The sequence below is a fragment of the Arvicola amphibius genome, chromosome 4 (assembly GCF_903992535.2).
Source record: "Arvicola amphibius chromosome 4, mArvAmp1.2, whole genome shotgun sequence".
Lineage (NCBI taxonomy): Eukaryota > Metazoa > Chordata > Mammalia > Rodentia > Cricetidae > Arvicola > Arvicola amphibius.
The window spans coordinates 6,265,702-6,290,494 of record NC_052050.1 but is presented as its reverse complement, the minus strand read 5'-3'; the positions used below and the strand labels follow the sequence as shown (position 1 = coordinate 6,290,494).

Sequence of the window (24,793 nt, the reverse complement as noted above, 5' to 3'; positions counted from 1 at the left end):
TGGAGAGGGTCTTTGTAATGCAACCTTAGACCCTTTGAAGCCTTTCTTGATTCTCCCATGCCTGCTGGAAGTTGGGTGGGTGCACCTTGGGAGTGCAGCTGCCCCTCACATAGACTCAGAATCTCAGGAGCCTGTGCTGCCCAGTAATCTAAACTGGTTCCCCATCCCACCCCCTAAAGCACAACATGTCTCCTTAGAGATTTCTTCCAAGAAACTCAGGTCCAACCAGCTTGAGGTATACCTTTGGCCGTTAGGAAAAGGAAGCAGTTTGGTTACAGAAAAAATTTATTAGAAACCCTCCCCCTGACCTGGCGAGGCCCTGTCGCTGATGGAAACGGACGGGAAGATGCAGGCCTCTCCAGTGTCTCTGTACAAAACCTAGAAAACACTTCCTCAGGTATTTGTTCTCTGCTGCCCTTAAGTCCCAGAGCATCCCACCAGCGGCCCACTTTACAGATGGGGAAACTGAGGCACCAAGGTAGTAGTATCACACCGGTGGTTACATATTTCAGTGGTTGTTAGGAGTTGCCTTTCCCTGCCTGGCCCAGGTGGAAGCTGAAAGGACTTGGAGGAAAAGGGAAGCTGGGCAGTCTCCAGCCAGGGACCAGGTCTGTTTCTCTACAGCTCCAGAGGGAAGGAAGGGAAGAGCCCCAGCAGAAAAGTCCAGCAGGGTCTGAGAGGCAAGGATTCTGGTGCCAGCCAAAAGAGGGGGGGGGGAGTCATGAAAGGTGGCGCCTCGCTCAGTCCAAAACCTCGCTATAGTAGTACTTATGGGCAGCAGGCGTGGTCTTCCAGCCCGCCGCCCGGAACTCGATCATCTCCAGCAGCAGCAGCCGGGCCAGGGAGCTAAGGGCTATTGGCAGCAGGAAGCCATCCCGAATTAGGACAAAGAGCTCATCCATGCGCTGCCCGTTCATCTTCTCCAGCTGCTCCCCAACCCGGTGCAGCTGTAGCACCAGGCAGTCCACCTGCAAGGGCAGTGCAAGGCCTGGTCAGCCAGAGGGAGGACTGGCGTGGCGCACCTGCTGCAGACCACATGCTGCCCTTTATAGTGGCTCCTTGCTTCATTCTGACACCGGGGGTATTACCCACATCTTGCCACAAAGACTTGCGCAGAACTTCTGACCAGGCCGAACGCGGGCCTGGGCCTGTCTCCAAGCTGTTGCTTAACCCTACTCTGGCTTCACTACCCCCAAATGCGTGACTCAGGAACTGGTTTCTGACTGGGTGGTGGTGACACACTCTAATCCCAGCACTCAAGAGGCAGAGGCAGGCACACCTCTGAGTTCAAGGCCAGCCTGGTCTACAAAGCAAGTTCTAGGACAGGCTCCAAAGCTACACAGGGAAACCCTGTCTTGGAAAAAAAAAAAAGTTGGTTTCTGGGCCATCTGTGCCCACAGCTGGCCACAGCTCTTGCCGTTCTTAGCATGGGCTGGCTGCCCTCCTGGGGAGCCTGTAGCCTTGGCTGCTGTGCGTTCTGGGTAAATTCCAGACACTATCATTTGTCTTGTAATTGCTGCAGGCCTTAAATGCCCCTACTCGGCAGTGGCTGAGGAGCAGTGGCCTCCATGAGTGGGACTGCTGGGCTCCAAGCCAGCATGCCCGCCACAGCTTTCTGTCCACTGGCCACTCACCTCCTCTTCCCTGCTCAGACTCTCAGGCTGGGCCAGCTGGAAGAGACAGTCATAGACAGGGTTGACCAGGGCCATCATGGGCATGTTGTTCACCTGTGGGGAGAGCCAGAGGGGCAGGGAGGCAGCGTTAGTGACCACGGAGAGCAATCCAGCCTTGGTCTCAGGACACAGGCCCTCACTGCTGCACAGGGTGACTGCCCTTGCCTCACCCTCAAGTAGTCAAAGATGTTGCAGATGAAGGTGACATAGCACACCCAGCTCTGCCGGGAGCGAGCTCGCAGCTGCTCCCTGGCCTGATACTCCCGCTGCAGCCGGTCAAGGAGCCCGCGCCGGAAGACACTCTGGCCTGCTTGTTTGCTCTCCGCCTGTGAGCCAGGAGAGGGTGGTAAGCGGGCACTGGCCACTCCACCCGCCCTAGCCTGTGTCTAGAAATGCCTGTGTCTGCTGCTGGCCAGCCTGTGCCTGATCCTGGGGTGCCATCCTCAAGGCAACTCCCGCTCTGCCAGTCCCCCCAACCTGGATGATGGCGTAGCACATCCGTCCTGCTTCCTTGCTGAACACACAGTCCTGCAGAGAATGGTCCACAATCACATTGGCCACTTTCTCCAAGTCCACAGCGCCTGGATCTGGGGTAGAGACAGGGGCGAAGTCTGGAGCTGCCTCCATCTGCTAAGGACTCAAGGTGTTTGGGTTTGGGTTTTTTTTTTTCTTTGAGAGAGGGTCTCACCATGTAGCCTTGGCTGACCTGGAACACTCTATGGAGACCACAGAGATTTGCCTGCCTCTCTTTCCTGAGAACTGGATTAAAGTCGTGTACCAAAACACTCAAGGACCTGAGATGTTTGTAATAGAACACTCCCATCACATGCTTAAAAGATGAAAGGAAGACCATCCAGATGGTACTCAGGAGGCAGAAACAAGGAGGATCAAGAGGTAAGGGTTACCCTTGGCTACATACAGAGTTCTAGGACAGCCTGGGCTACATGAGACCCTGTCTTGAATAAAGAAAGCTGGGTTGAGTGGCGCACAGCTGTATGGCAGGACTTGGGAGGCAGAGACAGGCAGCCTGTCTACATAGCAAGTTCCAGGTCAGCCAGAGTTACTTAGTGAGACCCTGTCTTTAAAAAAAAAAAAAATCAAAGTTGGAGATGTAAAGGCTATAATTTGGGAATCAAGCATTCTGCCTACCTACTATGTGTGAAACCAAAGGTCGGACACAAAGCAGCCAAACCAATAAAAAAAAGCAGCCTCCAAGAAGGCACTTGTAACCACGCCTAGGGAAGCTCTGTCAGAACCCTGTCAGGACCCTGGTTGCCCAAGCATGAAATAGGGGAGGTGAAGTATGTCTCGGTTAAGAGCTCTTGCCTTTGCAGAGGACCCAGGTTCAGTTCCCAGCCCCAACACTGGGCTTTTCATAGCTGCCTGTAACTCCAGTTCCAGAGGCTCTGACACCCTCTTTTGCATCCACGGGCACTGCACATGCGTGGTGCACATCCAGACAAGTAGTGCACACAAATAAACTAAATTAAAACCAAGTTTTTTAATTATATACTGCCACATGTGGCTCTCAGCCTTTAATCTCAGCACTTGGGAGGCAGAGGCATGCTGACCTGAGTTTGAGGCCAGCTTAGTCTATATAGTGAGCTGTAGGCCAGACAGGGCTACACTGAGAGATCCTTGTCAAACAAACAAACAAATAAATAAATATAGGAGTATGAGGCTGGAAGAGACCAAAGTACAGATGTACTTTCTTGGGATACACGTTTTATGTTTTTGGTAGTAGACTGAAGAATGTATACTGAATGCCAAGATGTCTACAACCTTTTCTTTTTCTGGTCTTTTGAGACAGCCTAATTTTGCTATTTAATAGCACTGGCTAGCCTACAGCTCAACATGTAAATTTTTAGGTTCATTCATTTTATATGTATGAATATTTTATCTGCATGCACATATGCATACTATGTGTTTGCCTGGTGCTGGCATCGGATCCTAGGAACTCAGTTAACAATGACTATGAGCCACTCCGGGTCCTCTGGAAGTGCTTTTTATTTATTTATTTTTTTTTTTCCCGTGTGTGACTGGGTCACACTATGTAGACCTGGCTATCTTGGAATCCACTATATAGCTAATCACACCAGACTGGTACTCACAGAGATCCCCTGCCTCTGCCTCTGCCTCCCCAGTGCTGGGATTAAAGGTGTGCACCAAGCCTGGTTTGCAACCAGTGCTCTAAACTGTTGGGCTCTTTCCCCTCCCCCAGGTACTCTCTATGTAGAGCAGGTTGGCCTTAAATTTGTGCTTAATCCTCCTGTCTCTGTAATCTGCTTGGATTACAGTTGTGCACCACCGCATGGCTCCAAGCATTCTCAAAACACAGAGGCCCCAGACATGAGCTCTGTGCCGAGACTTCCCCAATGGAACGTTAAGTCACACTTCTGTCCTGAGGTTACCATGGAAGGGCACGGGCCAGGCAATGACATATCTCTTCCAGCAAGTTGACTACCCAACCTCAGTCCCCAATAAGGCAGCTCTGAACATTTAAAGGAGCTGAGAGCTGACTGCATTGAACGCGGAGGCTTTAAACCGAAGCCGGTGTTCTCTTTCATGGGCACTTAAAGGCTTTATGATCGTAGGACTCCGTGATTCATTCTCAAAAGTAATGGCCTAGGTGTAGCTCGTCTTCCAGTTCAAGAGTTAGGTTGTGACTTCCTCTCAGGGAGCCCCAGGAAGGCTGGGCATTGCCTGGCTCTGGGACTCAGCCCCTCTGCAGCTCTTGCCCAAACAGAAGGGTTGGTAGGCTCACCTTTGAGTGCGGTCTTCAGCAGCTGCTGGGTTTCTGCGTCAAAAGACTGGATTTTATACTCATCTCTACTCGTCTCTCCCATGACGGTGTAGCCCCAGCTGCTTTTCACTGGCCTGAAACTAATGACAGCACCTGAGAAGCAAAGACCGACGAGGCTTCAAGTGAGAATCGCAGCGCTCCGGATTCTAGTCCCGTCGGCACTGGATCAGGGCAGGCCAGGGCTTGGGACAGGTCTAACTGGACTTTCTGTCGCCTTCGGTGGTTGGCTGAGAGCCCACCAAACTTGGCTTCTGGTGGGGACCTTGAGCATCAAGTGGGCACCTGCAGTTCAACTTAAGGAAACCCAGGCTTCTTCTCCGCTTACATATGAGGAATGAAGCGGGAATTCACCTACGGTCGCGGCAGGGTCTAGGTTATTAGTGTCAGGGTAAATTTAGGGGAGCATATTCTGAACTGGGCTGTGGAGAGGTAAATATCACACTCGCCCAAATTATGAATTCTGGCGCAATTCCTTGGCCGGCGTTGTCCAAGCCGCGGATCCTGACGCCAGCAGGGCTTCGAGCCCTTCTCCCCAGTGTCTGCCAGTCCTTTTCAGCCTACCAAACCCACCCCTGCAGCCGTTGGGCTCGCACTAGCCTGCGAGGGAGGACGTCCGCGTCTCCGGGGCTGCGCAGCGCGCGCCCGGCGTGGTACCGCGCGGAAGCTGAGCTCATCTCGCATTGAGCCTGAGCTGCTCGCCCGCGCCCCCTGCCGGCCACAGCCCGCCCTCGCCTCCGTACCGCGCCGCCGCCCCGGGCCGCTCCCTCGCTTGGCGCCCAGACAGATTCGCACCCCACTTCTGCGACACCGCCAGCGCCGCGCCGAGCGCTCACTGGACCCTGTCCCCTCCTCACTGGGCGCACCTCCGCCTTGTTTCTGACCGTAGAGGCCCTCGAGCGCTCGGCCGGACTTGCTCCTCCTTCCGCATGAAGCCCTCGGTCTCGCCGGCTCGCACCCCCCGCCAGGGTCACCATGTCCCTTGCGGGGCTCAGGTGAACTGGGTCGGAGACTCCCCGGCCGCGCGGCGTGGGAGGAGCCTCGGGGAGGCGTGGCCTGCCCGGGAGAAGGGGCGGGTCAATCGCAGAGGACTCGGCACCGTCATCTGGGGTTCGGCTAGTTAACGTGTGTATGGGCTGGGGCACACCCTGGCAACTCCCTCTCTTGCCACCCCGGCAAAACAACTTTCAACTCAAAGGGACAATCCGAGAGAAAGGCACCACTGTGGCCTCCACACTCCACAGGAGATCAGGAGCCAAAGATCGCGCCTGTTTAAAGAGTTGTCACAACACTCATGGTAATAGTTACAAAAGAGAACTTCGGAAAAGCATGGAATTTACTTCATTAAAAAAAAGCAAACTAAAACATCCAGAAGCCGACTCTAAAGCCTCCAGGTTAAGATGGGACATCTAAGAGAAGAAACTGCCTCAAAAAATAGAAAGAAAAAAAAAAACTGGAGGTTCTAGGGAAGCGAACCATCAAAGGGCTCCTCCCTACAGAAGCAATGAGGATTGCAGAGGGGCAGCCTGAAAAAGGCTCCAGTCAGCACAGCTGTGTGGAAGCAGCAGCGATGAATTGGGTTGCCTGGCAGGACCGGTCAAGTTGACTTGAAGAAAGTCGACCAACTGAGCTGCCTGGTGGAGTCTTCAATCTCTTGGGCTGCCTGCAGGCTGTTGGGTGTGCTCCATGTTTCCAGCATTCCAGAGCTATCAACCTCACTGTTTGGTTCAGCAAATTGTACTTTGGTAGTGTGGTGGTTTTGTGTAATTATTTATTTAATGTGCATTGGTGTTTTGCCAGCATTTGTGTATATGAGGGTGTCAAATCACTTTGAGCTGCTGGATCACACCGTTGTGAGCCTCCATGTGGGTACTAGGAATTGAACCTGGGAGTGCCCTTAACCGCTGAGCCATCTCTCCAGCCCCGAGCGCTAAATAGTTTTATACCAAACTAAAGCCATGTGGGAAGCAGGAACTTCAATTAAGAAAATGCCTCCATAGGGTCAGGCTTGTGGGCAAGCCTGGAGAGCATTTTCTTAGTGATTGATGGAAGAGAGCCCAGCCCATTGTGGGTGGTGCTACCCCTGGGCTGGTGGTCCTGGGTTCTGTAAGAAAGCAGGCTGAGCAAGCCATGGAGAGCAAGCCAGTACACATCACTCATCGGTGGCCTCGGCATCAGCTCCTGCCCTGCTTGAGTTCTTGTCCAGACTTCCTTTAATGATGATCAGTGATATGGAAATATAAAGCAAATATATCCTCTCAGCCCCAACCAGCTTCCTGGTCCTGATGTTTCATGGCAGCAATGGAAACCTGTTGACAGGTAGCATCTTCACATTGGCCTGTCACCCTTCTCTGGAGTAGACATCCGTTCACACTTCTCCAGGAAGAGGACCACACTACACTTCTGCCGCCCCAACCCCAGGAAGCCAAGAGCCCACCCACCTCAGAAACCCTCCCAAGAGTAGCCTGGACCTTGAGAATCCACAGCCAAGGTCAGAGAAGGTCGCTAAGGGCGGGGTACAACGGGACTGTAGAGGAGGGGACCGAGGCTGATGCTGGGCAGAAGTCCCAGCTTCTGTGAACAGGGCTGGGCTGTTACAGTCTGAGTTATTCAGGGGGTGGAATTCCAGTCAAGGGATCTCTCCTCTCTTCCCTCTGCCAGACTCACTGACAGGCAGGAGCTCGGGAAAGATGGTCGCCATATATTTCTTCTCTTGAGCCCCCAACAAAAGTTTTCCCTCCTCTTATAGAGCCATCTGTCTGGACTGCTATGTGGCTGGGCCCTTCGGGGATTGGAGGACGCACATGAGCAGCACCCATGCTGAGCTGAAGAGCAGCACCTCACGCTAATGATGCTACTTGGCCTGAGGACTCTGCGCCCCAGCAGAGCTGACCCAGTGCAGAGGAGCCACTGGCGAGACTGAGCGTCAGGGCCAGCACGCCCCCTTTACTTCCCGCCTTCTGCCTAGATGCTAGTTTTGTCCCCGCGTCCTTTCTGTCCAGTCCTGGAGCCTCACAGTCACAAGGTCTGGGACTGGGGGGTTCAGAAGCTCCCCACGTGGTAGGGTTCACCCCTTACGTTGAAGAGCATGGTTGCCTCAGGGCTGCAACTGCAGGGACAGCAGAGAGCCCCTCCCATCATCCTCGAGTGACATCCGGAATGTGCCTTTTGCTTTAATGTCTATTAAATAAGTTGGTAGGAGAACAGATCGAGCTGTGGGGCTTAGACTTCTACAAAGAGCCCAGTCCTATCCCTCTGTACTCAGCCTCACTCTTACCAGGACTGGGAGACTTTTCCCCCAAAACAGGACTACAAAGCAGAGGACGCCCGATTCCCTTAGGGCTGGACAGAGGACAAATGCCAGGCTCCTTCTCGGGGCCTTGCTTCTACAGCCCATGGGGCTCCCTTCTCTGCTCTTTCCAGAAAAGGTCCCGCCCTTCTGCCATCAGCTGTGGGTGACTTTTCCTGCGCAGGGTAGCCAGCCTGGGAGGCCAAGCAGGCAGCAGCCATCGTAGAGAATGAGCTCAGAACGAGTCTTGTTGGGGGAGGCGCCTCCCGCTCTTGCAGCTATCCGTCTTCTCTCCGTACGCAGTGGAAGAGGTTACAGAAGAGCTCATACCAGAAGAACATGAAGCCCGTGGACAGGGCGGCCTTCAGCAGGCTGGGGGACAGGCCCTTGAAGAAGCCCCGGGTGCCTTCATCTTGTAGCACCTGCTTGGTGAGGTGCAGGAGGCCCCTGTAGCTCCGCACCTGGGGAGAGGAAGGTGTAGGTTGAGGAGGAAGCAGTGATTAAAACGGGGTTCACCTGGCACAGCACAGCTTCCGGTAACTGCTCCCTAGATTAGCAAGAGTGAAATTCTTCATTCTGGGGGATGTGGGATAGGTCAGGCTTAACTGAGCTGGAGCAGGCTCCTTCCTGGTGAGGGGGTACCTGCCCGTGGTTCTGGTGGATACAGTGATAGTCATGGGCCATCCTGGAGCCTTCACCCCATTACACGTGGTTCCCCTTGGGCAACAGGATTGAATTCCCCAACCAGTGTCCTGCTCTCCTGCCCATTAAAGAACCCAAGATTATTGACTTTTTCCTGGGTGTATCCCTAAAAGACGAGGGTCTAAAGGTCATGCCAGTGCAGAAGCAGACTCAGGCTGGCCAGCGGACCAGGTTCAAGGCTTCTGTCGCTACTGGGGACTACAATGGTCGTGTTGGTCTTGGTGTTAAGTGCTCCAAAGAGGTGGCCACTGCCTTCCGAGGGGCCATCATCTTGGCCAAGCTTTCCACTGTCCCTGTGCAGAGAGGCTACTGGGGGAACAAGACTGACAAGCCTCACACTGTTCTATGCAAGGTGACAGGCCGCTGTGGCTCTGTGTTGGTGCATCTCATCCCTGCCCCCAGAGGTGCTGGTATAGTCTCTGCTCCTGTGCCCAAGAAGCTACTGCTGATGGCCAGTATTGATGTCTGCTGCACATCAGTCAGGGGCTGCACTGCCACCCAGGGCATCTTTGCCAAAGCCACCTTTGATACCATCTCCAAGACCTATAGCTACCAGACTCGCGATCTCTGAAAAGAGACTGTGCTTATCAATATCAAGTCTCCTTATCAGGAATTCACTGAGCATCTTGTGAAAACCCACACCAGAGTCTCCGTTCAGAGGGGGCAGGGCTGGTTCCCTCACTGTCCAATGAGTGTAAGGACTTGAGCACTCTGCACAGGATGACTTACCTGGCCAAAGGCAGATCGCGCATGCTCGAAGCCTCCCACCTGCAGCCGCTTCTTGAAGAGGTCCAGGGGGTATGTAAGGGTCTTGCTGATGACTCCAGATCCACAGCCACAAAGCAGGTTTTTAAGGTTCCCTGAACCAGAGACACCATTTTAAAGAGAAGGCTGAGAGGAATGCAATTGAAGGTAGAAGACATGACGGGGACAGGGGACAGGAGAGACAAAATTGAAGGTAGAAGACACGACGGGGCAGGGGATGGGAGGGAGGGTGTTCAGTGTTGTAAAGCACTTGCTGCTCTTCCAGAAAAACCAAGTTCTGTTCCCAGCACCCACATCAGCAACTCACAAATGCTTGGAACTACAACTTCAGAGAATCTTTTGGCCCCTTGTGTACCCTTACACACACACACACACAGAGCACACACGGATGGCATAATACATGCAGACACAAAAAAGAAACCAGAGCTGGAGAGATGGGGCGGCAGTTAAGACCACTGGCTGCTTTTCTAGAGGACCTGGATTCTATCCCCAGCACCTCATGATGGCTCACAGCTGCTGGTAACTCCAGTTCCTGGGGATCCAATAACCTCTTCCTGTCTCCAGGGGCACCAGGCACACACATAATACACAGACATACATAAAGTAATTAAAAATCTTCAAAAATATATGAATTAAAAATATCAGAGCTGGGCAGTGGTGGTGCATGTCTTTAATCCCAGCACTCAGAAGGCAGAACCAGGCAAATCTCTGAGTTCGAGGCCAGCCAGGTCTACAGAGCAAGTTCTAGGATGACCAGAGCTATTTATTATATAGAGAAACCCTGTCTCAAAAAACCATAACCAAAATGAAAAAAAGTCATCAGACTTAGTACTCCACCACGAACCCGAGCCCCACAAGCATTCTCCTTCTCAAGGGAACCTGACCATTGCTAGCGGCAGGCACAGCCACTGAAGCAAGACTGACAGCAGGGACGTGAGCCAGCCGGATGGCAGGGCCCTCTGAGCAGTCACCTGGAGGCAGAGCCCATGAGTCTCCCTTCCCCACAAACAATGGAAACCACAAAAGCTAAATAAATAAATAAATGTGCAATTGCTCCCAGAAGTGCACGGGTGAGTGTGTAAGAGCCGGAAGGAAGTGCCGTTCAAAGTGCAAGACTTGCTTGTTCTGCTAGCTAGACCACAGTGCCAGGTGCTCCAGTCAGGAAAATCATTGTCTTCAAGGTTCACAGAAGCTGTGGCCCAGGCTAGGCCAGGGTGGGGGGGATCCTCACCTGTTTGCTTTCCATCTGGTGGTATGACCCAGTCATAGGCATGCTTCAAGGATCGGTAGCAGGAGAACTGCAGGCCCGCATAGGGGAAGATGGCGATCACGGTGGGAGCCAAGCCTTTGTAGAAGACCCAGGGGCCCTCAGTCCTGTACATGGTCGACACAGCCTCTCGGAGGGTGTTGTAGATCTGCACAGGAACATGCGCATGGGTGAGCTGGGTGAGGTGGTTTCTTATCTAAAACCCAACTGCCAGGAGTGTTAACGTTTCCTCTGCAGTCTAGGAAAACTAAGGATAAAGTAAGTGGGGGATGGGCGTGGAGGCACGCGCGCTGGTGGAGGCAGGAGGATCAGGAGTTCAAGGCCAGCCTGGGCTCAATACGACCCCATCTGAAAACAAAACAAAACTTCCAAAGGGCAGCGGGGTGCAGTGGTGCACATCAGAGTCCAAGCACTTAGTGGATGGATGCAGGGCAGTCAAGAGTTTGCGGACAGGGACTGGAGAGATGGCTCAGTGATGAAGAGCACTGGCCGCTCTTCCAGAGGACCCAGGTTTGGTTCCCAGCACCCACACAGTAGCTAACAACTGTCTGTAACTCCAGTTCCAGGCTATCCAACACTCTCTTTTGACCTCCATTAGTCCTGCATGTACACAGTGTACAGGAATAAAGGTAGGCCAAATACCTGTATACATAAAAACAAATCTTATTTATTTATTTATTTATTTATTAATTATGTGTACAACATTCTGTCTGTGTGTATGCCTGCAGGCCAGAAGAGGGCACCAGATCTCATTACAGATGGTTGTGAGCCACCATGTGGTTGCTGGGAATTGAACTCAGGACCTTTAGAAGAGCAGGCAATGCTCTTAACCACTGAGCCATCTCTCCAGCCCCATAAAAACAAATCTTAAAAAAAAAGTTTGAGGCCAGCTGGGCATAGCTGGTGCAGAAGCAGGCATATCTATCTATCTCTTTTCAAGGCCAGCCTGGTCTACATATCAAGCTATATAACAAGACCTTGTCTCAAAAAAGAGAGAAAAAAAAGGAAAAAGAAAAAAAGAAAAGAAAAAAAAGAAAAGAAAAAAAAGCTTGAGGCCAGCCTGAGCAACACAGGGAGATCCTGTCTCCAAAACAAACAAACTAATAAAAGGCCGTGGCTTCCTGACAACTTCCTTCCTAGAAATTTCCATGGCTGATATTCCTTCATGAGTATATAAAGGGATGTGTCCTGGAACTAGGGACCCGTGTCAGCAAAAAGAGTACTTTCTGCTCTTGCAGAGGACCCAGGTTCGGTTCCCAGCATTCACATGGCAGCAGCTCAAGAGGATCCCAAGCCTTCTTCCAAGCATGTGGGCACTGCACACACATAGTACACAGACACACATAGTACACAGACACACATGCAGGCAAAACACTCATACACATCCCAGCAGCATCCTGTGGACCGCAAAGGAGCCGCCTGAACTCTGCAGGCCACTGGGCCACCCTCAAGGGAAAGCCACTTGCAAGAACAAAAACCCTGCCCAGGTCTCCCAAGGAAATCGCTAACACCACCACAAAGAGTGGTTGGTTCACTTCAAAGTTCCTTCCCAGGAAGGTGGGAAGCAGACTAAAGAACAACAGAAAATGCCACACAGGCTAGCATCATGTTCCTCCAAGCAGGAAGGTGGGGAGATGGCTGAAGAACAGAAAATGCCACGGAGGCTGGCATCAGGTTACTGTAAGCAGCTTCCAGTGCATGTCAAGGAAATGAGCCTGTTAGAGAATTCTGCAGTCACCGCTCTTTTGGGAGGTGAGGCAGACAGCGTAGTTTCAGCTTAGGGCCTCCTGTGTGAGTGATTCTGTGCTTCTGGGCTCTGCGGGGACCCAGAGCAGACAAGCCCAGAACCTGCACCCATGGAGGCCCAGAGCAGGCGAGCCCAGAACCTGCACCCGTGGGGGCCCAGAGCAGGCGAGCCCAGAACCTGCACCCGCGGGGACCCAGAGCAGGTGAGCCCAGAACGTGCACCCACGGGGGCCCAGAGCAAGTGAGCCCATAACGATGCCTGCTGCATTAGCTGGCAGAGGAAAGGCTGGCCTCCCTCCTTAATACCGCTGCCTTCTCCCTTCTCTCAGCAGAGGCTGGCAAGCAGCGGGAGTGGTACAGGAAAAGCTGGGTTGTCACCAGCCACCTTCCCTTTGGCCAAGGAGCCACCACACTGTGAGACTGACTCAACACTCATCCTGTTTCTCCACCAGGACAGTCACCCCAACCTCCAATTTTTCAAGAAATGATCACACACATCTGGCTCTTCTGCCCCATTTGTCTTCTGTACTATTCCTACGGGGCATTGCTCTGTGACCAAAATATTATCAGAATGTTTCCAAGCAGGGTCTCCACCCCGAGAACACAGAAACCGGGCAAAACCAAAACCTAAACGTTCCTACACACCAAAGTGGCCGTAAGGATGGATAGAGACACACAAATACTGATATTTCTAGAAGAATTTTTACATTTTTAATTTTGTGTATATGGATACTGTGCTGGCTTGACACACAAACTAGAGCTATCTGCAAGGAGGGAATCTCAACTGAGAAAATGCTTCCACGAGATCCAGCTCTAAGGCATTTCTTAATTAGTGATTGATGGCGGAGGGCCAGCCCATTGTGGGTGGTATCATACCTGGGCTGGTGGTTCCGGATTCTATAAGAAGGCTGGCTGAAGCTGGGAGGTGGTGGCGCACGCCTTTAATCCCAGCACTCGGGAGGCAGAGGCAGGCGGATCTCTGTGAGTTCGAGGCCAGCCTGGTCTCCAAGAGCTAGTTCCAGGACAGGTTCCAAAAGCTACAGAGAAACCCTGTCTCAAAACACCAAAAATGCACCCCTCCATGGCCTCTGCATCAGCTCCTGCCTCCAGGTTCCTACCCTCTTTGAGTGCCTGTCCTGATTTCCTTCAATAATATGATGAACTATAATAAGGAAGTATAAGTCAAATTAACCCTTTTCTCCCCAACTTGCTTTTTGATCAGCGTTTCATTGCAGCAATAGAAACCCTGACTAGGACAAGCGTTTTGCCTGTAGGCATGTTTGTACACGGCTCGCATGTAGTGACAGCAGAGGGCAGAAAGCGGCTTTAGATCCCCAGGGCCTAGAGTTACAGATGGTTGTGAGCTCCCTTGTGGGTGCAGGGAATAGAACCTGGACCATCTGGAAAAGCAGCCAGTGCTCTTAAGCATCGAGCAACCTCTCCAGCCACTGTGTTTATTCCTTGGGTGTGGGCCTGTGCATGCTTTGTGCATGTGGTGGTCAGAGGACAAAATCTGGGAGTTGTGGGTTCCAGAAATCAAACTCAGCCGTTAGGGTGGCAGCAAGTGTCTTACCCCACCAGGCCATCCTGCCAGCTCCTATTCTGTTCGTTTTTGAGACACAGAATCACTACATTGCTGAGGTGGCCTCCAACCCCTGAACTTAGCCAACCTGACTCCATGTACTAGGACTCTAGCATGGGTGTGGCCGCTGCTTGTGTGTGGTCACTGCTTATGTGTGGCCGTTGTTTGCGCGTGGCCACTGTGTGTGGCCACTGTTATCTTTTTGCTTTTCGTGGCAGTGTTTTGGGATTGGGATTGCTAGTGTGTATGTGTTTGTTTGGGAGGGTGTGGTTTTTTGTTTTTGGAGGGTTTTTTCCTTTTGAGACAAGATCTCACTTTGTAGTCTAAGCTATCCTTGAAATCCCATGATTCCTCCTGTCTCCATCTCCCCTAAACTAGGATTACAGGCTTGGGCCTCAAGCTTATCTATTTTTTTAAAAAAAACAGGATTTTTTTTTTCTTTTGCTTAAATAAAAAGTTTTATTTTATGTGTGTATGAGGGTCTGTCGCCTGCCTGGTGCCTACAGAGGCCAAGAGAGGGTGTGAGAGTCCCCAGAACTGGAGTTAAAGATGTGGGTGCTGGGAACCAAACCTGTGTCCTTTGCAAGATCTCTTGACATCTAAGTCGTCTCTTCTGCCCCAAATGTTACCCTAAAGTACATCCAGGAAGCAGACTCGATCGGGAGGTCTGATTCAGGATGCGAGGCTAATACTGGCCACCAATTTGACAGGATCTGGATCACCTAGGACACACGCCTGGGTGTGCGTGCAACACATTCACCAGGTTAGTTGAAGTGGGAAGACCCACACTAAAAGCAGCTGGCACCATCCACGGGCTGGGGTCTAGCCGTTAGAAAGGAGAAAGTCACCTAGGCACAAGCCATCACTCTCTGCTTCTGACAACAGATGCCATGTGACCAGCCACCTCAAGCTCCTGCCCACAAGGTTTTCCACCATGACAGACAGCACCCTCGGACTGTGAGCCAAGGTAAGCCCATTCTCCCTTCAGTGGCTTTCATCACCGCAGGAAGAAACGTGACTAAGACATAGGCTTGGTCCACTGCTCTCAGGGAGTCCTTCCTTGAGGCTGACTCAACCTAGGCCAGCTCCTTCAGTATGTTCCATGAGGAAACCCTCAGGATATTATGGCCAAAAGTTCCCGAGTCCCAAGTCCCCAGATGCCTGCCTCCATTCAGCCTTCTGCTGGATACCTGTTTGTTCTGTTTTGCCCCTGTGGGCTGAGTCTCCCCAGGAAGTCTCTGAGCTACTGGGAGACATGGACGCAAAATGCCTTGCAGAATGCAGATTCCTTACAAGCCTTACAAACTGGCTGTTGTGCTGGTAAGGAGAGGTGCCCCAGCTTTGTTTCCTGAAGGGACCGGAGCCCCAAATCCTGTGCTGCCACCTCCTCCAGGCTCCACTTGTCTGGCCCCGACTGCTCACCTTGGGCTCCCCCTGAGCTGCGAGGCGGGTGCGCAGGACATCCACAGGGTGCACAGCGAGGGTGGCTGCGCCAGCAGACAGGCCGCCGCATATGAAGTGTGCGGAGAATTCGTGCGTTTCATACAAGTTGATTTTGTAGAGCAGTTCAGTCAGCTCCTCAAACGACAGGAACTGCAAAAGCCAAGTGGAAAGTCACTGAGGACAAGCTGAGGAGGCAGTCCCTCAGACAAGACACACGGCACTCAGTATCCAAAGAGTTAGGAAAGGGGGCTGGGAAGATGGTTCAGTAGTTAAGAGCAGATGTGCACGGCTCTTGCAGAATTCTGATCCCAGTTTCTACATCTGGCAACTCTCACTACCTGTAACTTCAGCTCTGGGGGATCTGATGCCACATACACATAACTTAAAAATCTCCAAAAAGGCCGGGCGGTGGTGGCGCACGCCTTTAATCCCAGCACTCGGGAGGCAGAGGCAGGCGGATTTCTGTGAGTTCGAGACCAGCCTGGTCTACAAGAGCTAGATCCAGGACAGGCTCTAAAGCTGCAGAGAAACCCTGTCTCGAAAAACCAAAAAAATAAAAAATAAAAAAACTAAAAAAATAAAAAAAAATCTCCAAAAAGAAGAAAGGTAAGGAACAGGCTAAGCAGGTCACTTGGGGATCACTTGCCTAGCACAAGGCCCTGGGTTCCAACTCCTACATCATCTAAAAAAGGGGGGTAGGGTGGGGCTGGAGGGATGATTCAGTGATTAAGAGCACTGGCTTTTCTTCTGGAGGTCCTGAGTTCAATTCCCAGCAACCACATGGTGGCTCACAACCATCTGTAATGAGATCTGGTGCCCTCTTCTGGCCTGCAGGCAGACATGCAGAATACTGTATACATAATAAATAAATCTTAAAAATAAAATAAGGTGCTAGGGAAATAGCGTCGTTGGTTAAGTATTTCTGTGCAAGCACAGGCCCTGAGTCTGAGCTCCAGCACCCACATAAAAAGCAGGGTGCGACAGTGCATGCCTGTGATCCCCGAGAAGTTCCAAACAGTGAGCTCCAGGTTTACAGAAAGACCCTCCTCTCATAAAATAGGGTGGAGAGTGACTGAGAAGACATCTCAGGCCTACATGTATACGCACGCATACACAAACAGACGGACACCTGCACATACAAACGCACACAGAGACGGAGAGAGAAGCGGAGAGAACACACAGAGAACTGTTTTGTTTTGTTAGTATTATTACTGTCTGAGCTGGCGCCTCACCGTGGAGGCCTGGCTAGCCTGGAACCTGCCATAGAGACCAGGATGGCCTGGACCCCCGAGAGCTGGGGTTACAGGTATACGTTATGACAGGCTCAGGAGATGCAGGAAGCTCCACTCATTCACCTACTTTCCTGCTACCTAGGGAAAGCCAGCCATTATGTGATCTGCAGCAGGGGACCCCAGCCACAGCGGAGTTGACAGCACGCTCCCTCACACCCTTGGCCAGCCCCGTCCCCCCAGCCAGCCGGACTGCCCGATTGGCTATACTTCCTCTGTACGATGTATCAGTAAGAACCCGGGGAAACACAGACATGCCAGCCTGGTAGGTGCTGGGCTTGAACACAGGGTGAGAGGGTCGGAAGGGCAGGCGGGGACCATGCTGACACTGGCTCCAAGAGGAGGATCCTGCCTTGCCACTTTCTCTTGTAATTTATTCATGCATTTATTTCTTTGTGCTTTGTGGGGATAAGAGTTTCTCGTACACAAGCTTGCTAAGGTGGTGCTCCGTGCTCTCCCACTACACTGGCTGCCCCTCTGCCGCTTCCCCACCAATGTCCTCAGCCGACTAACCACAGAGGCTTCTCAGCCATAGCTTTCTCTCTGTAGAATCAGAGAGACAATAGGATCTACCACACAGATGACTGTGAGGGCGGCCCACGACATATGACGGACACCGGCACTCAGCTAAAGTGAGGAATGCTGGGAAGTGAGAAGCCCGTGTGTTAGTCTTCACCCATCGTGGACAGTCACGAGGTCCCGGCAGCTCTGCTGCGACCCTGATGGCCCCTGCTCTGCGCTCCAGAGAGACACAACTGAAGCCCCCGGGTGAAGGTGCTACTTCCAAAAATGGATGGCTCAGGGGGTAAAGGGGCTTGCAACCAAGCCTGAGGACCTGAGTTTGAACCCTGGACCCTGGTTAGGCATAGTGCCACATGACATTAATGCCAGAACTTGGGAAGCAGAAGCAGATAGGTCTCAGTTGAATTCTAGGCGAGCCTGTTCTACCAGAGAGTTCCAGGACAGGGCTACATAGAGAGAAGCTGCCTCTAAAAACAAACCAACAAACAAGAAACAAATCCCCAGCAAACCCCAGGACCCACAAGGCAGAAGGAGAGAACGGAGGCCTGCAGGTTGTTCCTGACCTTGACACCTTGTCCCTGACCTTGACACCCTGGCAGGAACTGTGTAGCAAGCTCATCTCCCCCTCTGTTTATTTCTTTTCCTTAATTTTTATTTTTAAAAATAATCATTATGCTTTTATTATTATTTTTTATCTATGTACATCTGTGTTTTGCCTGTATGAGGACGTCCAGTCCCCTGGAACTGGAGTTACAGACAGCTAAGATGCCATGTGGGTGCTGGGAGCTGGACTGGAGGCCACCTGGAAGAACAGTCAGTGCTCTTAACAGCTGAGCTATCTTTCCAGTCCTGGAGAGAGATCTTTCTTCTCTGAAGAAATAAACAAAACGTAATTTGAAATTTAAAAGAAAAATGGAGGGTATATGAAGAGAGTCCTCCTCAGAATCAGCTGGGACAGGGCCAGGAGAGGGGAAGAGAACAGGCTGTGGGGAGGAAAGGCCTAAGGCGTGGCTAACTGATGATGTCCTCACATGGTCAGCACAGGCAAATGGGCAGAGTGGGGGACTGCCACCAAGGCGATGCCCTTACTTGCCTTTCCTCCCCTTTTTCCTGCTCCATGGAGCAATGTGACCCCAGGGACGTGACTGAGTTCCCCAGTACCTACTTGGACTGCTCCGTAGGCTACAGACAGAATCTGGGCTGGAACATGTCCTTTCCAGAACGCTGCTAGGCCCTCCTCCTGCAGAATCTGCTTGACCGCCTGGAAGATTCCGTGGTATTTGGCGTTGGGGTCACTTGGACACAGGCGTTCAATCTGAAGCTAGGGATTAGGGTGTAAAAGGTCATGATGGTGGAGGAGGGGGAAGTGACGGGGGGGGGGGGGGTGGGACTGAAGGAAATGAAAGCTTTCTTCACCTTGTTTAGGACCTGGCATGGGGAGAGGGACTAGACCCTTTGTTCCCTAGCCCGTCACATGGAAAAGAGGGGAAAGGGCACCTGGAAGCGGATCTTGATGACATCCAGAGGGCTGATCAGGGCACGAGTGACGAATCCAGACACCGATCCTGCCACCGCCACCTCCAGCTTGGAGTTACTCCTGGCATCTGCTTTGGCATCATAGCCGACCATCCCTGCCTCTGGTCCATCCAACGTCCATGAGTATCAAGCTAAGTGTAAGAGCCACAGAGTCAAGATGGGCTCCTTCCCGCCCCTGCACAAACACCACCTTGCAGCAGGCCTCCGGCCAGCCTGAGGCAAGGGCCTTTGTAGCTTTATTCCAGCTTCGGGTCCTCCCCGATTAGAGTGCTAGCCCACAGAGCTGGGAGTAATCCCAACACTGAATCCCAGCACTCAGGAAGCAGAGGCAGGCGATCTCTGGGTTCCAGGACAGCCGGGGCTGCACAGAGAAACCCTGTCTTGAAAACAGAAAAAACAAAAACAAAACAAGCAAACAAGCTGGTGGACACATGGCCTTGATCTCAACTCTCTACCTTCTACATCCAGAGACAGAAGACAACTGAAGCCAAGGATGGCGGCTCAGTAGTTAAGACCATTTGCTTCTTAATCATGGACAATGAAATTCAGATCCCAGTGCCCAAACCAGATGGCTCTTGTAGATCTGTAAGTCCAGTTCCAAGAGAGCCAATGCCCTCTTCGATCCTCTGAGGGTGCCTGCACTCACATGGACACATAGCCACCTGACGCACACACTCATAATTAAAAACAACTCATAATTAAAACCAAAATTAGAGCAGGAGAGATGGCCTTGAGATTAAGAACACTTGTTACTCTTGCAGAGGACCTGGGCTCAGTTCCCAGCACCCACAATGCAGGTTACTACTCTCCGTATCTCCAGTTCAGGGGCATCCTACACCCTCTTTGGCGTCCACAGGCACCAGACATGCAGGTGGTGCATATAAACACACGCAGGTGAGCACAGCATTCAAACACATGACTTAAATAAGTCTAAACATTTTTAATTAAAATATAATCCTAGTCTCCAACAAACCACCACTATCCAAAATTACTACCCAGCCCTCTTTGCCCTTCCCTCCAATGTAAGCACCCAGCACTAGAGGCAGGAGGATCACTGCAAATTCCAGGTCAGCCTGATATTTGTGGCAAATTCCAGGCTAGCAAGAACAAAGAGCAAAGCAGCAAGAATGCAAAACCAAACCCTCCTGTGGTCCGAATTAAAATGGCCCCCAAAGGCTCTACTGGGAGGTGTGGCTCTGTTGGAGTAGATGGGTTCTTCCTGGAGGGAGTGTGTCACTGGGAGTGGGTTTGAGGTATCAGAACCGCAAGTCCAGCCCCGTGTGTCTCTCTCTCTCTCTCTCTCTAGCTGCTGCATGCTAATCCAGACGCATAATTCTTGGCTCCTTCTCCAGCAGCGAATATGCCTGCATACTGCCACGCTTCCTGCCACGGACTGAATCTCTGAACCTATAAGCAGCCCCAATTAAATGCTTTCTTTTTAATAAAACTCTTATGAGCTGTGAGGCCAGACAGTAGTGGCGAACGCCTTTAATGCTAGCACTCAGGAGACAGAGGGAGGAAAATCTCTGAGTTCGAGGCCGGCCTTGTCTACACAGTGAGTTCAGGACAGCCAGGGTCACAAAGAGAAACCCTGTCTCAAAAACAAACAAACAAACAAACAAACAAAAAACCACAAAAAACCCAAAACACAACAAAGTAACAACAAAAAAAGATTTGCTACGGTCATGACATTTCTTCACACCAAAAAGAACTTTAACTAAGACTCCCACAAAACAAAATAAACAAAACACCTAAATATAAAATAATTTTAGAAAGGCCAGTTTAGAAAGGCAGAATTGCCCCACAGTAACCAGGAGGCTACCTGATGACAACCTCCACTCCTCCATTCTGACTTTGACTTTCCCTCTCTCACCCACACTGGTACTTCTCCCAGAATCGGGTTAAACAAGGGCATAGGACTAAGCCACTGAACCCTCTCAGGGGTGAAGGGGAATGCTCAGTCCTCAACAGTTTCAAGTTTCCTGCAGTCTAGGAGGGAAAGAAGAGAAAGCCGAGAGGCAGGTGTCCTGGCTCGGTGTCCTGGCTCGGCATCCGCAGAGGCTGTGAATCTGTCTTCCAGTCTATCTGGAAGTCCATAGCTGCACGATTCAAACTACACAGAAGGTGGGAGAGGCTGTGCGTACAGATTTCAAAAAATAAGCAGTCTACACTGCTGAATACAGATCAGGAAGCCTGGGTTCTAGCTACTAGGGAGACTGACATAGAAGAACCACAGTGTGAGACCCAGTCTGGACTGCAGAGCGTGACCCCTGTCTTAACAGAAAAAGTAAAAGAAGCCAGGTGTGGTGGTGCACGCCTTTAACCCCAACATTCAGGAGGTAGAGGCAGGCAGATCTCTGTGAGTTTGAAGCCAGCCAAGTCTACAGGACAGCCAGTACTACACAGAGAAAAACAAAACAAACACTTGAAGAAAAAGTCATGGCCCACATCTACAATCCCAGCACATGGGAAGCAGAGGCAAGAGGATCAGAAACCAGCCTGAGCTACCTAAGACCTCATTTCCCAAGAAACCAAGATGTGAAGGACAGTGTTAGCCAAGCATGTACAAGACCTTGGGCTCCATTCCCAGCACCGTGAGGGTGTGTGTATAACTCAGCGGTAGAGTACCTGCCTTGTTTGCACAAAGTCCTAAGTTTACAATCCCATTACAACCAAAAATAAAAGCCTGGAGTCATAGAGATGGCTTACTGGGTAACAGCACCTGCTGCCCAGCCTGAAGCTCAGCGTTCCACCCCTGGGGCCCCCATGGTGGAAGGAGAGGAACGACCTCAGAAAAGTTGTCTCTGACCTTTACACGCTGTCTCTGCCCTTTGCATGCTCTTTGTGATATGTGTGCAACTGTACATACATACACACACACACACACACACAAATAACAAATGTAAAATAAAACCTGTGTTCAAATTCTGTCTCTCCATAGTTCAGGGGCAGCTTTGAAAATACTGTCTGGAGTCATGGCTCAGTGGGTAAGAGCACTGGCTGCTGCTCTTACTGACGTTTGATTCCCAGTACCCACATGAAGGCTCATAGCTGTCTGCAATCCCAGGCTCTGGGGATCTGAAACTCTCTTCTGTCCTACTCCGGCACCAGGCCTGCATGTGGTGAAAACAGGCAGGCAAGCGCTCATCCACAGAAAATAAAAGTTAAAAAAAAAAAAAACTACTCAGTTTTTACTTGTGGAAAGTGGGAGATGATGTTTGACCTGCCTGGCTTGGATTGCTGATCAGATTAAGCGACACAATTTGAAAACGAGTAAGTTACACACACCTAAAAAGCTTTTGAAATGTTTGTTTTCTAGAAAACCACAAAAACACAAACATTTTAAAAATCAGGGCTGAAAGTAGTACAGTTGGTAAAATGTCCCCACAAGTAGCACAAGTCAGCATGGTGGAGCCTGTAATACTTGGGAGATTGGAGGCAGGAGACCCGGGAGTTCAAGGTCATCCTTCCTAAGGAAGTCTAGCCTGGGTTACCTGGCACCCTGTCTCAAACCAACAACAAAAATAAACAAAAGGAAAAAGTAATCTCCTGCTTATTCAAAATCTTCTTGCACCAATAACCTTGATACCCAAACAGATTTAAAAAAATGATTGTGTAATATAAATAATGCAGGACCGAGACAGGGTGGCTGCCGACCTGAGCGGCAGAGCAAGGGGTGCAAGCGAATTTCTTCACCCCGCACCTTCTATGCCAGACCCCACTTGCAGGGTGGACAGGTGTCCTTCGGTGAGTAATCGAGCGCCCACGTGTTCAGCCGAGGAGCTCTGCAGATGGCCCGGTGTGGGGACACTGTCCAGGCGTACCCGGGGAGTAAGGGGGCTTCTCCGTGAATCCTGATCAGTGGACAACCCCACGTGCAAAGTGCCTGCGGTGCAGGGTGGGGATTCGCCTTCCGTGTCCCTGAAGATGCTCCTTGGCTAGGTGTGCCACGTGAGCATCCGTCCCCGCCCCGCGTGGATACCTGCCATTCTGTGTTCCGACTCAGGGACCTGGGGTACCAGTTCCCGAGAGTACCAGTAGGAGAGCAAAGCCAGAGGTCACTCACCTGACCAGGCAGGTTCCGCCGAGCCCCACAAGCTCAGTTCTCCCTCCCTCTCAGCGTAGCCCAACAGCAAAACTTAACTGCACTTGCCAGTAACTGACGGGCTTCTGGGCCAATCACCGCGCAGTTTATGACCGCCGATGGTCCAATCGATGTACGTCGGAGGGACCATCTAATGTCACCGCCGAGGTATCTCTGGGTAATGTAGTCTTCCGCTAACAATCCCCGCCCCCCTGAGAAAGGGAGAAGAGCCTCCTGGGTGATGTAGTTCTGTTGAGCGTGCGCGTGCGTCTTCCTGCTGTCGGAAGGAAGCGAATGGTGAATCAGGCTTTTACGACTTTTTTTGGCGGCTTCTTTTAGTGGCGTGAGCCTCTGAAGTGGGCGGGTGTGTGTGGAAGGTTAGGGCTCTCTGAACTTGACCCACTTTTATTCAAATTAGTGTAGTCTCGGAATGCGTATAATCTAAGTTTGGAAAAGATGGAGGGAAGCCTGGCATTATTAGCCTGGAGGACCAGGGATGGCTCCTTGGGATGAGAACCTTTAGTGGGGGCTGTATCCCTGACGTTTGTCACACAGTCAGGCTGGGTGACTTGGTCACCGGAAGGAAGATCGGGAATTCAACGTCATTCCCTGCTACACAGTTCGAGGCCAGCCTGGGCTACGTGAGACCCTGTCCCCGCAAAACAAGCAAAAGTTGTATCTGAACTGAGACCTAAGTCATTTGTTGTACTAGTTAATGTATCCTTACTTAACGTTTTGGGCTTTTTGTTTGTTTGTTTTTAGTTGGTTGGTTGGTTAGTTTATTATTTTGTTTTGTTTTTTTGGGTTTTTTCTTTGTTTTGTTTTTTCGAGACAGACTTTCTCTGTCTCCTTGTCCTAGAACTCACTCTGTAGACTAGGTTGGCCTCGAACTCACAGAGATCCACCTGCCTCTGCCTCTGCCTCCCGAGTGCTGGGATTAAAGGCGTGTGCCACCAAAGTCCGGCTTGGCAGACATTTTTAAAAATTGATTTACTGTGTGTGTGTGGCCATGGTACACAAGCGGGGGAGGCAGGGTCAGAGGACAGCTTGCAGAAGCCACTTCTCTCTTTCCATTGTGTCCTAGGGATTGAATTAATGTCAGTTCTGTTAGCAAGTACCTTTATCCACTGAGTCAACTCCTGAACCAGCCTTCAATATCAGAAAGTTAATTTTTTCTGATAGGTTCTCATGTAGCCCAAGCTGGCAGCAAGCTTTTTATGTGACTGTGGATGACCCTAACTCCTGATCTTCCTTTTTTCCACATCGGTTTGATCAATCCTACCTGGCCTAGAAATTTTTAGTTTTAATGAAATCTATTTGCATTCTTTGGGTGGGAGGAATGGATCATGCTTAGCCAAAGGTTCATAAAGATTTTCCCAAGGCAGGCATGCTGGCATCTCCTGTGATCCCAACAGGAAGAAACAGGAGAACCTCAAGTTCAGGGTGTCAAGTGCTGTGCGCATCCCTGTGTGCACAGGAGGGACAGAGAATGACGTCGAGTGCTGTGCACATCCCTGTGTGTGCACAGGAGGGACAGAATGATGTCGATTGTTGTGCACATCCCTGTGTATGTACAGGAGGGACAGAGAATGATGTTGATTGTTGTGCACATCCCTGTGTGTGCACAGGAGGGACAGAGAATGATGTCGATTGTTGTGTGCATCCCTGTGTGTGCTCAGGAGGGGCAGAGAATGATGTCGAATGCTGTGCTGTGTACATCCCTCTGTGTGCACAGAAGGGACAGAATAACGTTGAATGTTGTGTGCATCCCTGCATGAATTTGAGACAGAGAATGATGTCAAGTGTTTTTCCCCATCTTCCTGCCTTGAGACTGGGTCCCTTAGTGTACCCAAAGCTCACTGTTGTTTGAGACCGGGTCTCTTAGTGTACCCCAAAGCTCACTGTTGTTTGAGACCGGGTCTCTTAGTGTACCCAAAGCTCACTGTTGTTTGACCGGGTCTCTTAGTGTACCCAAAGCTCACTGTTGTTTGACCGGGTCTCTTAGTGTACCCAAAGCTCACTGTTGTTTGACTATGTTAGCTGGCCAGTGATTCCAGAACCCACCTGTCTCTACCCTCCCCAACATCCCTATGCC

At 51.2% G+C, this 24,793-nt stretch overlaps 2 protein-coding genes across 5 annotated transcripts; both read right to left on the bottom strand.

Annotated features, from left to right (window-relative positions):
* Nucleotides 1–267: 267 nt before the first annotated feature.
* On the bottom strand, nucleotides 268–5,503 carry Mif4gd (MIF4G domain containing). 2 transcript variants are annotated; one of them, XM_038325294.1, is made up of 6 exons: nucleotides 5,340–5,503; nucleotides 4,438–4,569; nucleotides 2,151–2,260; nucleotides 1,844–1,999; nucleotides 1,635–1,727; nucleotides 268–968 (listed from the first exon to the last, which is right to left on the bottom strand). In XM_038325294.1, exons 2-6 carry the CDS (start codon nucleotides 4,517–4,519, stop codon nucleotides 741–743), a joined length of 669 nt encoding a protein of 222 aa, XP_038181222.1. In that variant the 5' UTR covers nucleotides 4,520–4,569; nucleotides 5,340–5,503; the 3' UTR covers nucleotides 268–740. The 2 variants fall into 2 exon arrangements, with proteins under 2 accessions (XP_038181222.1, XP_038181223.1); XM_038325295.1 differs by lacking the exon at nucleotides 5,340–5,503 and adding an exon at nucleotides 5,217–5,339.
* Nucleotides 5,504–7,626: 2,123 nt separating this feature from the next.
* Slc25a19 (solute carrier family 25 member 19) lies at nucleotides 7,627–22,774 on the bottom strand. 3 transcript variants are annotated; one of them, XM_038327325.2, is made up of 7 exons: nucleotides 22,681–22,774; nucleotides 18,576–18,745; nucleotides 18,244–18,399; nucleotides 15,247–15,417; nucleotides 10,461–10,644; nucleotides 9,194–9,324; nucleotides 7,627–8,223 (listed from the first exon to the last, which is right to left on the bottom strand). In XM_038327325.2, exons 2-7 carry the CDS (start codon nucleotides 18,705–18,707, stop codon nucleotides 8,041–8,043), a joined length of 957 nt encoding a protein of 318 aa, XP_038183253.1. In that variant the 5' UTR covers nucleotides 18,708–18,745; nucleotides 22,681–22,774; the 3' UTR covers nucleotides 7,627–8,040. The 3 variants fall into 3 exon arrangements, with proteins under 3 accessions (XP_038183253.1, XP_038183254.1, XP_038183255.1); XM_038327326.2 differs by lacking the exon at nucleotides 22,681–22,774 and adding an exon at nucleotides 22,597–22,676; XM_038327327.2 differs by lacking the exon at nucleotides 22,681–22,774 and adding an exon at nucleotides 22,318–22,558.
* Nucleotides 22,775–24,793: the final 2,019 nt, after the last annotated feature.

Coding starts and splice junctions, on each gene's coding strand:
- Slc25a19 (XM_038327325.2), bottom strand. CDS start 18,707: ATGGTCGGCTATGATGCCAAAGCAGATGCCAGGAGTAACTCCAAGCTG. Junction 18,400..18,575: donor TCATCAAGATCCGCTTCCAG/GTGCCCTTTCCC, acceptor CCTAATCCCTAG/CTTCAGATTGAACGCCTGTG. Junction 9,325..10,460: donor ACCAGATGGAAAGCAAACAG/GTGAGGATCCCC, acceptor TCTCTGGTTCAG/GGAACCTTAAAAACCTGCTT.
- Mif4gd (XM_038325294.1), bottom strand. CDS start 4,519: ATGGGAGAGACGAGTAGAGATGAGTATAAAATCCAGTCTTTTGACGCA. Junction 2,000..2,150: donor TGTGCTACGCCATCATCCAG/GTTGGGGGGACT, acceptor CCTGGCTCACAG/GCGGAGAGCAAACAAGCAGG. Junction 1,728..1,843: donor ACATCTTTGACTACTTGAGG/GTGAGGCAAGGG, acceptor CTCTCCCCACAG/GTGAACAACATGCCCATGAT.